We start from the raw sequence: 17,704 nt of genomic DNA on the forward strand, positions 1-17,704 counted from the left end.
CTACTTTTAACTATTCCTTTCATACACCTAATTTTTAAGCATTAACATTGCTATTTTTAATTTTAGCATATGCTCTCTAAAGTTATATAGAAATACTTTAGGTGACAAAAAAAACATATTTCCCTTTAGAAAAGAAGTTTTCCCAAACTACTTAAACATAAAATGACCATGATCTTTTGTTCATGGTATTTTGGTACATATAAAGAGGTATAGAGGTACCACTGCCACTTAAGTTTCTCATTTCTTCACTCATTCAATGAGGAATAGGTACTGGACAGTGATGACCCACCAGGTACTATGGTAGATGCTAGAGATGCAAAAGAAGTAAGGCAAGGCCTTTGGTCTTGGAGAATCCTCTCTTTATTAATAGAGAGGGGCATAGGAGAGGGACAGGTTAAATGAGAAGACTGAGGAAGGGTGTGCCTATAAAACCAATTATTACAATATAAATACTTGTGGATTTTACTCTTAAAAACATATGTGTAATTGAGATATAACTGACACTGTAAGTTTGAGGTAGCCAATCCAACCTGTTGGTTTGATACATTTATACATTGTAATACTATTCCTACAGTAGTTTTAGCTAACATCTCTACCATGTCACATAATTATCATTTCCTTTTTGTGTTAAGAATAGTTAAGATCTAGTCTCAGCAACTTTGAAGTGTTTAGTACAGTAGTGTTGACTATAAGTATAATTACTATGTTGGGTATTAGATATCCAGCACTTATTTATCTACTAGTTGCAAGTTTGTACCCTTTAAAACAACATCTTTTTAATTCCCTACACCTTAGGCCCTGGTAACCATCATTAGACTCAGTTCTTACAAGCTGAGTTTTTTTTTTGGTTCCACACATAAGAAAGATCATACTAGTATTTGTCTTTCTCTGACTTATCTCAGCATAATGCTCTCAAGGTCTATCCATGTTGTCACAGTTGCCAAGATTTCCTTTCTTTTTCATGGCTGAATAATATTCTAGTGCATATGTTTGTCTATATCACACTCTTAAACCCACAAGAAAGCACTATTTACTACCTTTAATTTTATTTTTAAAGATTTTATTATTTATTCGTGAGAGGGGTGCAGACACAGGCAGAGGGAGAAGCAGGCTCCCCTGCAGGGAACCCGATGTGGGACTCGATCCAGGATCATGAACTCAGCCAAAGGCAGATGCTCAACCACAGCCAACCAGGCATCCCTATTTACTACCTTTTAAAATGCAACCCTGGCAAACTGATACCTCTGTGTACCAGAGAGAGAGAAATATGTTATTAATTGTGTGATGTGTTCACTGTTAGAAGATTAAATGTGCTCTCACTGAACCATTAAATAATAGACAAAAATGGCAAGGCTTCAGTTTTATCCCAATTGTCTACTATATTTCTAAGACTAAAATACGAACATTGGTTTTTCATTCAAAAGACAGGCAAAGAAATGATTAGCAGACTACAAAGCAAGTGTGCAAGGAAATGTACAGCCTACGATGACCTACTCCAACCTCAACCGAACGCAGAGCACTAACTTACTTGAATCAAAGGACAGGAACTGGTTAATAAGGATGATCACCTTTTCCAATTTTAGGTTCTTCTTCCCTATTGAATTGTGAGTTAAAAAACAAACACTTCTGAGAACATGAGCCTTCATAATACAGTGCCTGACCTATAACAAGGGCTCAATCAATGGTAATGTATTATTCAGGAACACATGATCTGAGTTTTCTGTTCTGAAACCACGTCAAGGACATTCCTACTACTTAAAAATGATTATGTACTATATCTAGAAAGATATGAGATCAGAACGCTTACTTAATAACCAGAAAGTAAAGGTTACTTTTCTTTGCACTTCCTCCTACTCCTGGTCATCCAGTTTCATCAGGAAAAGGGAGGAAAGACAGCACATGGAGGTTCTAACAAGTGACTTCTCAATGATTCATCCAGTCAACTTCACATAAGGATACAAACTTCAAAGTATTTTTTCTTTTTTTCACACTTATTTCAAGATTGACACAGCCCTGACTTTATCCCAGTATGATCAATCTAACTGTGCTGTGGGGAGGGTAGAGGCATAACTAAAGGAACAACAGAGAAAGATCAAGGGTTCTTTATGTCAGCACGAGATCAAGGATATAATGCCACTGTAGCAAAAAACTACCGGAGACAATATATGCAAATAAGCTTGGCTGTGTTCCAATAAAACTTTATTTATGGACATTGAAATCTGGATTTCATGTAATTTTCATTGTCATGAAATATGCTTTTTATTTATTTATTTTTTAAGATTTTATTTCTTTATTCATGAGAGACAGAGAGAGAGAGAGGCAGAGACACAGGCAGAGGGAGAAGCAGGCTCCATGCAGGGAGGCCGATCCAAGACTCGATCCAGGACTCCAGGATCACGCCCTGGGCGGAAGGCAGGCGCTAAACTGCTAAGCCACCCAGGGATCCCCAAAATATACTTTTTTTTAAGATTTTATTTATTCATGAGAGACATACAGATTGAGAGAGAGAGAGAGAAAGAGAGAGAGAGAGGCAGAGACACAGGCTGAGGGGGAAGCAGGCTCCATGCAGGGAGCCGGACGGGGGACTCAATCCTGGGACTCCAGGATCAGGCCCTGGGCTGAAGGTGGTGCTAAACCACTGAGCCACCTGGGCTGCCCCGAAATATGCTTTTTAAAAATTTTTTCCAACCACCAAAAAATATAAAATCCATCCTAAGCTCATGGGCCATAGAAAAACAGCCAGTGGGCAAGACTTGGCAAATGTTTCTATGTAAACTGTTTCTTTCTTTAAAAAAAAAAAAAAAAAAAGATTTATTTATTTATGATACAGAGAGAGAGAGAGAGAGAGAGAGAGGCAGAGACACAGGAGGAGGGAGAAGCAGGCTCCATGCCGGAAGCCCGACGTGGGACTTGATCCTGGGACTCCAGGATCGCGCCCTGGGCCAAAGGCAGGCGCTAAACCACTGAGCCACCCAGGGATCCCCTGTAAACTATGTTTCAAACCTAGCCAGTCAAGAGTTTGAATTTTGACATGTCCCCAATCAAGTATTTACAGATCCCTTTATATCTATCTGAGGCAGAGCAAAAGTAACAGAATTTTAAGGCTGTGTGTGTGCATGCGTGTGTGGATTGTTTAGCTGTGTTTTTCATTCCAGCTTCCTCAAAAAACAAACAGGCTGCAACATAGTCTAAGAGATGGAATAAATAGCTAAGAAGTAGATATATATAAATATCTTACATACAATTTTTGAGCATCAAAAATTCCAAGGAAAAAAGGGTGAATGCTCTGTAGAGGCATAAGGCTCAAAACAAGTTCTCAGCCCACTGACATAAAAGTGTGAGCTACTTTGTGCTAATGAGTCCACTACTTAATTCAAAAGTTAAACTAAACCAGTTCTATCCAGGTCATGAGAGATGGCCCTAAAGACAATCTATACACCTTTATATAGAGAGAATTCTGGGGTATAAATGAATATCCATGCTCTATCTAAATCCTTAACATTGAGCTTCATGAGGGAAAGTAATTCCCAACTGCTGCTTAGGCATGTTAGAACCTAGCCAAAATTAAGGACATGCTCCAGACCTCAAGACAAAGGCCCATAGTGACAACTACTATTTAAACAGCATAAATGGCCATACTGTAACCCTCAAATGTAGAGAATAATGTTCTATTATACAAAGTATGCAAGTACAGCAGGGTTTGGCTTATATTTAGTACTTCAAAATAAAAATCTGTAAAGAGTCAGTGTTTTTCATGCGGACTTTCACAAGTGTGAAGCCAGGGTAGTTTTCATGTCTTTCACAGTACTCCTTAGACACTTGTGTTGTTTCAGAGCACAGTCTTTTATTTTAACTTACAAGAAAAATGTTTTTTTGGCAATGGGCACAGTTCTTTTATCTTTGATAGTCCTGTCAGGGTCCATAAACATGCCAAAATAGCGAACACAAGAGTGAGAAGGAATGCAAGCAGGAATGGGTCTTGCGCAAAACTGAGCCGGTGTAAGAGATGTTTGATACTACATGCATTCAAAGTCAAACAACTGCTTGCATGAAGAGCACCTGTTGGTCAGTCCATGTGCCAAAACTGTGGTGTGCCTTGAGGGGAAGAACTGTGTCCAATCCATCACCGCTCTTTGTTTAGCACAGGGTAGGCACCCAATAAAAATTAGTTGAATAATGCATGAAAGCCATTAACCCTACAGTACTTCACACAAGATAATAATACCCCTGCCTCAGTAGGTTGGGAGTAAGGATTTTGAGCTAGAAAACGTTGCTGAATAACGGCAGTTATATTTTTATCCTCATTCTAAAGAACAAACTGAGGTTCAACATTACATAACTTGTCCAAACCAGTGGTGCTGAAATGGGTGTGCCTACCCTCCCTGATTCTTATTAGCTAAGAAACCTGATTTAATACTAAACATAGGCTTCCTGTAAAATTAGAAAAAAAAAAAAAAAAAAAAAAAAAACCGATTCTCCAAATTGATATAAAGTCCACAAAGAGACAATTGCCTGTTTTTCCTAGCTAAGCACTGCACTCCAAATAATGGTCATTCTCTCTGCTTAGAAGCTAGAGAAATGGCAGAAACATAAGTCCAGGGAACTACATCACCAGACTGGGTGAAAAATATTTCCCCTTAACTCAGTGGAACAAGCAATACTTCTTAAGAATTATTCTTCCTCCTTTGATTCAAAGTCAAGACAGACGAAAAATATCTAGTTGTTTCGAAGGTCATTATAATTATGTGAATAACTACCTCCTTGGGCATATAGGCAATTTTATTCATGGTACTTTTGTTACTGTCTGAAAAGAAGTAAAATATGATTAGTCTCAAATATTGTTTTACATATCTTAATTTTTTTTTAAAGGGAATTCTTTAGGACCCCAAATGTGAAATTAAAACTGTTTCTGGTAACTTTTCACTCTTGGATCAAGAGTAGACTGGAGTCTAAACTAAATGTTGACTTTAGAGGCCACTTCCAACAGCCTATCTGGTTTGCAAAAGAGAGCTCAATATTTTCACTAAACCTCATATAATCTGTAACAATTGAAACTCTGAAGGCTTTAAATTTTGTCTAATCCAATCAATTCAAAGTTAATACATTAAATGTCCCTAAGAGACACCTGATACAGTAAGGAATAAATTCTAATAATGTTAGTACCGATCACAGTCCTTTAATGTTACTATTCTCTTCAAAGAGTAATGACAGAGGGGCGCCTGGGTGGCTCAGGCAGTTCAGCGTCTACATTCAGCTCAGGTCATGATCCTGGGGTCCTGGGATCCAGCCCCAGGTGCACTCCCTGCTCAGCGGGGAGTCTGCTTCTCTCTCTCCCCTTCTGCCTGTGCGCTCTCTCTCTCTCTCACATAAAAAATAAAACATTGGGCAGCCCGGGTGGCTCAGTGGTTTAGCACCGCCTTCAGCCCAGGGCCTGATCCTGGGGACCCCGGATCAAGTCCCACGTCCCGCTCCCTGCATGGAGCCTGCTTCTCCCTCTGTCTGTGTCTCTGCCTCTCTCTTTCTGTGTCTCTCATGAATAAATAAATAAAAATCTTAAAAAATAAATAAAAAAATATTTTAAAAACCCAACAAAAGGTAATTAAAGAGTTGATAATTTTCAAGTAAATGTTTCACTCCCAAACTACAGCTCTTGTAGTATATATAGCTTGCTGCAAGGCAAATAAATACAAGGTAACAGAAGTTTAAAAAGGCTTCCTTGACAATTTTTCCCTATCAAATTTCAATACTGAATTTAAAGCAAATTCTAAAAATGAAGTTATAGAAACAAAAAAGAAATAGTACACAGCATGTAAGTATTTCTCCCACCGTCTAATTGAAATATTCAAATACTTAAACCACGAGTCCATAAACAAATTTAAGTACTATACAGTAAATGTAATAAAAAGAAAAGGAAGTCTCTCTTTACTGCAGCCTCCTGTCAGCAGTAAAACAGGAACACTTCATCTCAGAAACAGAAAATCTAAACCCTTCACAGTTAACATAGTATTTTAACATATAGGTTAATGTTGCAGGGACATTTTAGAACCTAAAAATCCAAAACCAATTCTCAGTAGCTGTAACAAAACTAAAACTGTGTTGTTGGAGGCAAATTAACTTTGAAAACAAACAAAAAAATCCCCCCTAACCTTTTAGTTAAAATGCTCTCCAGATTTTTGATGTCCTTCCTTCCTAGGTTACATTCACTGGTTTCTGCATTCCTTTGCTGAATCTATTTCAATAACAAAGAATCCTCTTTGAACATCCCCAACCCCCACCCAAAATTCAAAGAAAAATTCCACACAGAAACTATGTTCTAATAAAACAAAGTAATCTATCTTTAAACTAAGGGGAGGGGGAATTAATTGTTTCCAATTTTAAATATTACTTTGATGATTGTATAATTTTTAAAGACATAACAGCACTGCAGGTTTGGAGAATAGCTAAAACAACTCACAGGATTTGTAAAGAAATGGAAAATGAGTTCTAGTTTTGCACAGTTCCAATCCAGCACAATCTTGGGATTGTGTTCAGTCTTTAATTACAGACTGAGAGGTTCCAATGGAACCTCTCTTCAATGTGTATTCCCTACTGCTGCATCCATTTAGGCACGGATCTCACCGCAATCACTAGGTGCCTTGACCTCCAGCCAACCATGACTTTGCACTCACCTTAGCTCTTCCTCCGGTAACCCATTTAGTCTCACACTATCGGGGCGATCTCGTCTTCTCCGGTAGAGACCTGAGTGTGACAGCTCTTTAAGCTGTAATGCAGTCATACTTCTCCCTACACATCAGTTAACTGACAATTGGATGCATTTATGCTGAGCAGAGTGGCTGCCAGAGCTCAGAAAGAGCGTGACTCTTGCCGGGACCTCAGCACACCTGACCAGAGTTGGAAACCTCCAGGCAAGCCTGGCTAAGCACAGCTTCCTGTTTCTCTGTTGGTACACACCCTCCTCAGCGAGGCCTGGCCCGCCTTATCTCAGGGCCTTGCACCTTGGAGGGGGTGGGGGAGTCAGTGACCTGAGTTGCTCACATGTTTACTAATAAGCAAAGTTTAATTGTTATGAACAATCCAATCACACCAATTCCCTTATAAATTTTTCCAGCATCGCTCTGAATTAAAATTGGGCTAAAAAGCTCCAGTAAGGTAATGACTAAAGAAGGGTCCTGCCCTATTTTATTTGCCAGGAAATCCAATAACACTCCACAAGCAGCTGTCAGTTTAAAGAAGTGCCTGGTCATCATGAGCTCTTCGGGATATTTTCCTTCAAAAAAAAAAAAAAAAATTGTACTGAGGGACTGAGGGAAGCAGTGCAATTCCTCTCTCTCCCCTCTCTACTTAAAATCCTCTTTAGAAAGGAAGGAAATGTCTTTTCTTTTCCCCTAAATATTATTCAAAAATTCATAACTGAAAGGAACTGAAAGTGGTTTCTTCCTTCAATTTCCATTCAATGATTTTCTAAATGTAACTACCTACTCTAAAAATTCCCTCTCATCAAATGTGCACCTCAGAAGCCACACTGTCTGCCTAAAGGTGTTCTGGGTGCCTGTGCAGCCCTTGTAGTTAGTGGCATATCTGATCCTAGATGGTGATGAAGTTACAAAGGAGATTTGTTTTGGTGTGTATGGAGTGTGAGTGCTTTTGCAAGAGGGGTCTGCAGATAATGGAGGACAGATAACATGGAGCAAGTCCTTTATCGTTAAAGGCTTCAAATGACAACATCAGTGCAACAGCATGCAGGATTCTAGCCTCCGTTTCTGATTCTCAATACAAATCACCATCTCACAGACACAGGCTAGATTCTTGGCAAGTTCTTAGCTAATCATCTGACTTCATGGTTCCAATAATTTCTCTTTGAGTAATCTGTATCAGTTTCTTTCCCTTCTAGAATGCCCTTAATAAGAGCACAGGAAGATGTCTCTGAAACTTCCTTTTGCACCATGGGTTAAAGCGTTAACATATTCCCCCAACAGTATCTCTACAAAGATTAAGGTACCCACAAGGAAAGGGGGGAGGGGTCTATACCTTACTTCTTCTACTCAGGACATGCTAGCACCCCTCAGGGCTACTATTCATCACCCCAGTTCCACCACCTCAATGAAAGAACAGATAGATTCTTACAGCTGCCATCAAAATGTAACATATGTTTTTAAAGATGCAAGGAAAAAATTACTAATTATAATACTAGATTTAAATAGTCATGAAACACATAAAAAAATCAAGTGACAAATTTACCTCTTTGTCTTTCTGGAAGGACACACACACATAAAAAGGGTAATACTGGAGGCTTCTGGGGAGCTTGGGGACAAGAGCAGAAGAAAGCCTTTCTGTTTATAAAGTTCTGCTCTGAACTTTGAATATAGAAGATCTGCATATGCCTTTTGTATGAAACTCTAGGATCCCACTGAGACCTAAAGTACAGAAAAACTTAAAGTTTACAGTAACAGAAACATATAAAATTAGGATTCCTAAAGTGTCTAATTCTCACATTCTTGTCAAGATACGTGTGAATGACAAATAAAGAGCAACAACCACCAATCTTCAGTTTCTTTTTCACTCAAGGCATCAGGACAGAATAGATGCCCAATGAATAAAACACAAATTAATTTTGTATTTACTACAAACACAGAGACCTCAACAGTATTTTTTTCCCTTTTCAGGCTTTTATTTAAATTCTACTTAGAATACAGTGTAATATTAGTTTCAAGAAACCCCAACATTACACAGTATTCGGTTCTATAAAAGATAAAAATAAGAGATGCTGATTTTTAATAGAGCTTTAAAAGAAGTAATGCAGCATGCTGACAAGGAAAACATGCTTGGCAACTACTAAAGGTTAACAAGACAGGAAACACCTCGCTGTGTAGGATGAATCCTGTATTTGATGAGTCTAAGGTTAAAAGGATGTGACCAGAAAAAAAAAAAAAAAGTTCCCGAGCTATATAACAAACACACTGAAACAATTCTTACCCTCTGACTTTTTTTTTTTTTAAAGATTTTATTTATTTATTCATGAGAGACACATGCAGAGAGAGAGGCAGAGACACAGGCAGAGGGAGAAGCAGGCTCCAACGCAGGGAGCCCGAAGTGGGACTCAATCCCAGGGCTCCAGGATCACGCCCTGGGCTGATGACGGTGCTAAACCACTGGGCCACCTGGGCTGCCCACCCTCTGATTTTTAAAATGGCTGTAATGACAAATGGGAACCTGAGCAAATCAATGCTTATGGGGGTCTAACAAAATTGCCACAATGAGTAAAACTAAATTCTGGGCCAGTGCAAAGCTTTTCTTACTTTGTCTTTTCACTGAGGAGGCTTCCTCTTTGTCCCCAGCACTCCCTCAGATGTGCTGGGATTTTACTGAGCTGTAAGTAGAATGAGGGGAAGGATACACAGCCACACAGCTGGGTACCTGCACAATTTCTAAAGGGAAATTCACAAATGCCACAAAACACACCACTGACTGACCAGCCAGATTACCAACTCCTCTCCTCACAGCAGTGTTCCTGAACTTCAGCACCAAGGGAGGGAGAGCACACCCTTGGAACAACAGGGTGGTGACCGGCAATCTCTTGTCATTTTTTTTTTTTTTTTTTTACTTTCATACTTTTCCATAGAAACAGAGCTATCAATTATGCCTTCTGTTTACAGTACAGAGGGAAGCCTATGCAAGTGCCTCTTCCGTGGGCCCCTATACAGGGAAACATTTCAGGTTCGCACTCCAAGCATGTCTGAAGGCTGAAGGCCAAGCTAGCCTCCCATTCAATGTGGAATTCCCTACTATCTTTCTCCACAGGGGCTCACTCCTATATAGTATCATTTGCCTGGGATTCTCTGAACCTAATTACAACTTTTTATTCACTTCTATCCAAACTGTTGGGTTCTCTTTGAACCTGTACTTTGACATAATTAGATACCTGTTCCAGCTTAACATCATCAGAATAGCTGATAATTTCTTCTACAGGTTTAAGCTCTTGATTGAGATGACTCAATACAAGTTCTTCGGAGCATCACACAAGTCCTGTTCTGCCAGGCTAATCTAACCCAGTGGGTTTTCACCTTTCAGAGGGTCAGAGACCTTTTATAGATCTGATGAAAGTAAATGACTCTCAGAAAATGCATGTGAGCACATTTTTATCATCATTTCAGGGAACTGATAGTTTCTTCAGAAGCCAACAGATGGACTTTACCTTGGGTCTTTTTTTTTTTTAAGATTTTATTTATTTATTCATGAGATACAGAGAGAGAGAGAGAGAGAGAGAGAGAGAGAGAGAGAGGCAGAGACACAGGCAGAGGGAGAAACAGGCTCCATGCAGGAAGCCTGATGTGGGACTCAATCCCGGGTCTCCAGGATCACACCCTGGGCCGAAGGCAGGCGCTAAACCGCTGAGCCACCTGGGCTGCCCTACCTTGGATCTTCTGATTTGCACTGATCTTCCCCCTTCTCTGAAAACCTGTAGCATCACAGAAAATAGGACTGTGGATCTAATTTGTTCCTTTAATATATATTTATTCAGTGTTCTGTAATGGGCTAGACACTGTTTGTCTCTTCTACATTTCTTCTAACTAATCATTCTGCCACTGATCTTACCCTCTTCTAATCTATCCTCCAAATTTCAAAGTGCTCTTTTAAAATATAAACTGATCAGGGGATCCCTGGGTGGCTCAGCGGTTTTGCGCCTGCCTTTGGCCCAGGGCGCGATCCTGGAGTCCTGGGATCGAGTCCCGCATCGGGCTCCCGGCATGGAGCCTGCTTCTCCCTCTCCCCTGCCTGTGTCTCTGCCTCTGCCTCTGTCTCTCTCTCTCTCTCTATCATAAATAAATAAAAATAAATTTAAAAAAATTGATCATGTACTGATCCTGCTGAAAAACTTTTGAATGGCTCATTGCCATGGGGTGCAAACTGAGCCCAGCTGAGCCTGCACCATCTCCACATCTGCACTGAACTCCAGGTGCTTCCCAGGACAGGCTTCACTTCCTCTCACCTTCTGGCCTTTCCACACATGGTTTCCTAAGACTAGAAGATGGACCAACTCCTAATCATCCCACCAGGACTCAGTATAAGGATGAACTCTTACAAGAAACATTTCTAGACTCTAAGCACTCACAGTTCCCTTTCTGTTGCTCCCAGAGTGCCTTCCCCTAGCAACTGTGCTTGCTTCCTTCTGTCATACTCTCACAGCTCCATGATAGATTGTTTCTCCATCCACCTCTCCCCTTAGGATAACAGGTTTGTGACGGTAGCAATACATCTAATTGATAACTGTGTCCAGAAGGCCAGATACACGGTAGGTATTTGTTAAATAAGTTCTTTGGTTTAGTGGTTCAACCAATTGATTTTGAGATCCTAATCACTTAGCATTACCTGTGAGATTAAAGCTCCAGATTTTTTTTTTTTTGCATTTAACACTCAATATTACCTAAATGAGATTTTTTAAGATTTTATTTATTTGAGAGAGAGAGAGAGAGAGAGAGAGAGAGAGACTGAGCGAATAAGGAGGAGGGAGGGGCAGAGGGAAACAGAGGAGCAGACTCCCACAGAGCAGGGAGCCCAACAGAGGGCTCAATCCCAGGACCCTGAAATCATGACCTGAGCCCAAGGCAGAGGCTTAATCGACTGAGCCACCCAGGTGCCCCTAAATGAGGTTTTTAGAAGGCACATCTACTCCATAGTTTTACAAAATTTACATTCTTGGTGAGACTGTAAAACTCAGAAGCTTTTCATATTTGTAGAGTTGAACAGTACCTCCCACAATATAAACACTTTCCATTTGGGATAAGAAAAAAAATAAACCTAGATTTCTGAGTATATCTGTTTTTTTAGGTTGAAGTATAATTAACATACAATTATATTATTTTTGGGCATACACGATAATGACTCAACAATACTGTATATGACTCCATATTCATCATAAAAAGTGTACTGTTATGACATTATGACAGTTTTTCATGTACTTGATCCAAGTACTCCTTCAGGCATGAGAAGGTAAAGAAATCTAGTTAAACATCAAACCTCTAAAACTGATCATTAGTATTACTAAACTGTCAAGCCAGTGGCAAACTGGCTTTTCTGTTAGAGTTAACTGGGCCTCATTAGCAGTACCTTTTGTACTAGCTACCAAGAGCCTGTAAAGTGGTCAAACAGTTGTACATTTCCAGGCCATTCATTTCCTTGTGTGACATATAGTAGAGAAGAATTTTATGTCTTGCAATTAACTTTAAACTTAATGAATCCTTTTTTAGTTTAAATTTTATCTCATGAATAATCATTTACAGGGGAAAGCAAACACTCTCTAGTAAAGCAAGAATATCATCCTTTCTCACTATGTCTAACATACTCATCTCCTAAACATTTGTTTATCGGCCATGCTATCTCCCTAAAAGAGACCTCTCAAGAGTGTTCTGGGCCATGAATAGGAAGGAAGGACCCGTGCTGACAAAAGACCTGCCACAGAAGAGTTCAAATTCCAATATGCCATCGTAAGCAGGTTCAAGTTCAAATTAACCAGAGCAAAAAAATATAAGACAGAATAAACTAAAAAAAAAAAAAAAAAAAAAAGAAGCCCACAGTCAGAAAAAAAATCACCAAAAAATACAGTCCCATTCATAAATAGATGACACTGCCAACTGTCTACAAGTCCCTCTGAACTTTTTCTTTAATTAGCTTTTCTGTAACTCACTCAAGATGGACACACCTGAGTGGACAGGCTGACCTGTCATCAGAAGCTTATGAGAAGCTCACTGTATCATTCTGAGTCAGAGACAGACTGAAGTTTCTCTCACAACCAGCAGTCTGAGGTCATCTATAGTATTTTGCTAGACAATTAATGTTCTCAGAAGATGCTGTCAAGATATGGCAAGTTTTCCTAGCATATTTCAAAGGAATTTGAAATAAAATTTCAAGTAACCTATCCCATCCACATTTTTAGAAGGCTGAGCACAAGGGAAGTTGGTATAAGGATACAAGGAAATCAGAAGACATTCCATGTTTGGCAGCTTACTTTCTGTGTTTGGCATATAAGCACACAGGAAGTCATTTCACTATCAAAGTCCTCAATTCTTCCATTTAGAGACAGAAGCAACTGAACCAGATGATACCAGTGGTCTTTTCCCTAGATTAAAATGACTTGACTTTGGGGCACCTGGGTGGCTCAGTGGTTGAGCATGACCTCATAGCTCAGGTCATGATCCTGGGGTCCTGGGATCAAGTTCCCGCATCGGGCTCCCCACAGGAAGTCTGCTTCTCCTCCCTCTGCTTGTGTCTCTGCCTCTTTCTGTGTCTCTCATGAATAAATAAAATCTTTAAAAAAAACCAACTTGATTTTAAGAAAGGACCTGTGTAACATGATGTGCCAATGTTGATGAAGTTCTAACAGTACACTTTACCCCAATCACTGTGTTAGTGAGAAATCCCATTCCTGAGTAAATTAGGAACACAAGGTTAGGATTTATACATCAGCTCTTCAACAAACATTGTTTGGAGCCTAACATATGCCAGGTCTTCACAGAGTGTAGAGGCAGGAACAGAGGAGAAAGACACTGAGCATCTTTGAATTTTTCTTGATTGTTGCTGTCCTGTTCACTTTCTGTTTCGGTCAAAAGAGCTGCTCCAAAGACAAGATCTAATGAGGATATTAAATACCATGAGAAGGCATCCTGATCATCCCAGCCTCAACACTTGCAGCAAAAACAGAGAATCTTCCTCAACAGAGCCCTGAAATCATAGGGAAGGAATAGGAAGTAGATGTTTGAGGAGGGTTGCACTTTTCTTCCACAAAGTAAACTGTAACATACCTCATTTGATGCCCTAAACGTGTTTTTGGAAAACGGAATACAAGATTAAACTTTTGTAAACAGAATAATTTTTAATTCTCCAATGAAACTTGTTTTTAAAAAAAATTCTACTGGTAATATTTCAACGAAAGAGAGCTTTTCTGATTATCCAGATTTTCACATAATTCAACTTATATATGTTTTGATACAATTTTTTTAACATTGCTATATCATTTCTACTCTCTCTACCCGTGTACTTCATAGCGCGTTGATATCTGCTGAGCATATTTCTAAACTAAACTCTCATTTGAAAAAATCTAATAGGTGAAGTAATTATGTATGGGAGGACCAAAGAAACAGTTATTTCCATATTCTAAGGCAGGCAAAGTCACAAGCCAGCACTGTGGTCTTCTGAAGCCCCGGAAGAACAAACACGGTTGTGCTCCCTGCCCTGGGATTTCAGGTGTGTTTTAAAGACTAAACCACAATACCTGCCTTACCCCAATATAGGACTCATTACTACAGGCAGCAATGTCAATACATCAACTTTCACAGCAAAACTATTTTCACAAAGTTCTCAAAATATTTCTAGGTTCTGTATGTCTCATCTTAAAGGCAACAACATAAAGAAAATGTTTGTGTCGCCTCATTTCTAATGTCAGCATCATCTTTTCACTGTTATTTTTTTACCTCAGATAAAAGTTCAATTCCATGATAAAAATAGGATTTTTAAGAATGCTCTAAAGACATAATTATTTCAATAAGGGCAATATTTCCTGTACGGTTTTACTGTTCTAGAATGATCAATGGTAATTATTATTCATGATATAGTGCTGTGTGGAAAAAGGCTACAAGGTACTGCATACTCTTTCCATTTTGTACAAAAAGACCACATATGTGTACACCACATATGTGTGCACATCTACACATACACACACCACAGAGTCTGGAAAAGTATATACCAAAATATCTCTGGTTGGTAGGATCTGAAAAGATTAGAAATTATTCTTTTATGGATTATCTATGTTTTCTAAGTCTTCTACAATGTACAAATATAGTTCTATAATAAGGAACCAAAATTTAAAATGCTTAAAATAATGAAGAGAACAAAAATTAAATGAAGATACACTATTCAATCTTCCTAGGGGTTCGTAATCAAATCAGGGAGAAAGAACACCTCATAAATCTCAGTATATATAACCAAATACTAATGCGTCCCCCGGAGTCGGTTGGATTTGAGCGAGAGCTGCAGTACAGGAAAGGGTTTGGGGGAGAGGGAAGTAGAGGGCACTCCAGGTGGAGGAGACATCCTCCCATATGACTAAGAGAGATCTGTCAAAGGGATAATAGGAGCAGCAGACCTTCTAAGGCAGGATCACAGTTTTCAAGGTGGCCTGAAAAAAAATGGAAAGTCATGTGCAGAGGGTTTTTTAGCCCAAGTGTAAGATAAGGGTCCACCTGAGGATCTCATGAGAAAGAGAAGGGGGACAGATACAGACATTACAACAGGCCTGATGGGCAGGGATCGGTAAAAGCGTATAGAAGATTATGCTGTGACCGCCCCATGCCCATCATTGTACTCATACATGTTTAGTGCACACTTAACATGTGGCAAGTTCTGCTCTAAGTTCTTGCGGGGCCTGCAGGCTTCTGGTGGTACTAGTGCTAACCATATAATCACACAAACATATATTTAAAAACACATCAAATGACAGAATAGGCTGCCATGAGAATGCTTACAATAAGGAGCAGGGGGGGATGGCAGAGAAATGTTTCCTGAAATGGAAACATTAGCTCTGATACTGCAAAACCTAAAAGATGAAAAGTCACTAAAGGCTAAAGAGTCCTAAGGGGTGGTGAGCATTTGTGGAAACAGGACCATTTGGTACAACGACCTAGGGGCAGGAGGATATGAAATCTGATTGTGTGGTGAAGGGGAAGCGCTGGCAGGTGAGATGAGACAGGCAGTGGCATGTTTCAAGGGGCCTTGTAATTTTTAACTGAAGAGCAATGGGAAGCCACTTGTACTGTTAAACAAGGGACCAATACCACAAATTTGTCCACAAAGATTTCTCTCATGGTGGCATGTGGGGAGGGTGGATTTTAAAGGGCAGGTGGGGTTGGGCATGGAGGCAGTTTCCAGGGAAGAGATAACACCCTGAGCTACAGAGGTATGAGAGGAATGTTGGAGGTAACAGAGAAGCCAGGATCATAGACCGACAAAGGGGCAGGAGAGGCAGTAAGCACGGACACTGGTAACACTTCCCACGTTGTTAGTGACATAGCAACACTAACCTGGTAAAATACAGCATGAGCTGTGCTTTATGTTCCTTTAATCTTGTCCACAGAGAGGCAGGCAGTTTAAACCTACTTTGAATCTAATAAAATAATTTTTAAAGAGTGTTTACAAAACAAAAAGCTGGGACACAAAATGTTCGCCTGTCGTTAGTACAAAGTTCAGAGTCTCCTGACTCTCTAATATGGTTGGTCATTACTAACAACAGCAGGGTGCCTACCAAGCACACTATGCATACCATCTAATTTAATTTTCATCCCGGTCATATGAGGTGTGTATCATTATTCTTCCCATATTGCGCATAAGGTAACTAGGTGCTAAAAGTTAAATGTCTTCACCAAACAACCTAGCCAATAAGGGAGACTGTGGATCTGTGGATCCCAAGTCAGGTCTACCTGACTCAAATGTTCCTGTTTTAGCCATTAACTACACTGTCTCTAGGACCCCAAACACTCTCCTCACACATCATCAATAGGTCCACTCTGACCTGGAACTCCCTCTCAACACTGAAAACTTAACCCAGAAAGCTTCTGGAACTTGACAGGCACAGGAGCCCTGAGGACAAGTCCCAGGCTGTAAACACAGACTAGAGACTGCCAAGCTCACCACAGCCAGCCCACATTTTCCGACCCTGAAAATGAAGAGTAGTCTAGTTATGCTCTAGACTAATATTGTGAATGGGCAGTCTGAGGGCTTGGAAGGAGGCCTGTGGTGTACTCCTGTACAATTCCCCCTGCTACACATCTTCCTCCTTGGCTAACCTTCTCCCACCAGTCTGGAAGCAAAGGCCAGTGAAAGAAAGGAGTCAAATTGGTAATATTCAATTTAACTGAATTCCGGGATTCCGTAAGAGTTCTGCAGGTCAAAATTACCAATGCTACCTCATTTCCTTGCAGAGTACATGGGATGACTCAATGTTTCCAAGAGTTGTGGAAAAAAAGAGCAACGATTCTAATGAAAACAGGTTTCCTCCATCAGAGCAAGTCTGCTGAAACCATGCACACTGTTACAGGGGAGGCTTTGGAAGCAACCAAGATAACACAAAGATGTCAGAGGGTGTGGGTGCAGGAAGAGGCCCTGAGAATGTGACCAAGCCCATTTCAATTCCTTTGAGAGCACTTTACACCACAAACAAATGTTAGAGTTTAAACCGCACAGTCAGCTTATAAAGGAGTTAATTCTAAAACACAAACCAATCACTATGTGAGACTAATCAAGAAAGAAAAAAGCATGCAGTTTCATTCCCCAATCATGATGTAAGAATCCCCGTCAAGAGAAAAAAGGTAACTCCTGAAGCCTATATTTGATTGATCTACACATACTAGAGAAATATGTTCTACTGAATAAAAATTCTTAAGATAGAGGTGAAATACCTAAAACTGAATGAGATCCCTGTCACAAAATCAAAGCAAAGAACTCATTTCTAAGGAAATGGTCCCCCCACCCCTGTCATGGGAGCCAGCTTCTTCTCTGACATTCACTATGATTTACGAAATACTACCTTTGTCAAAAGCTATGTTTACTGAGTGCTTACCATGTGCTAGGAACTGTTCAGAGCACTCTGCATGCATTTATCAAATTTATTTTTTGCAATGGTCAAATAAAGTAATATTATTTCTACTTTAAAGATGAT

General features: G+C 39.8%; 1 protein-coding gene across 5 annotated transcripts in view; it reads right to left on the bottom strand.

The window, feature by feature from the left end:
* Nucleotides 1-17,704, bottom strand: part of LIMS1 (LIM zinc finger domain containing 1) — a 146,630-nt gene that overhangs the window by 56,057 nt on the left and 72,869 nt on the right. The window contains exon 1 of one of the 5 annotated variants that reach the window (XM_038550854.1): nucleotides 6,669-6,890. The exons of 3 other annotated variants lie outside the window; for them this stretch is intronic. In XM_038550854.1, the coding sequence (XP_038406782.1) occupies nucleotides 6,669-6,775 (107 nt within the window). In that variant the 5' untranslated portion in view covers nucleotides 6,776-6,890. Of the gene's footprint in view, nucleotides 1-6,668; nucleotides 6,895-17,704 lie in introns of those variants that run through there. One more of the 5 variants, XM_038550853.1, reaches the window with a different exon arrangement.

This window comes from Canis lupus, chromosome 10 (genome assembly GCF_011100685.1).
Source record: "Canis lupus familiaris isolate Mischka breed German Shepherd chromosome 10, alternate assembly UU_Cfam_GSD_1.0, whole genome shotgun sequence".
NCBI lineage: Eukaryota > Metazoa > Chordata > Mammalia > Carnivora > Canidae > Canis > Canis lupus.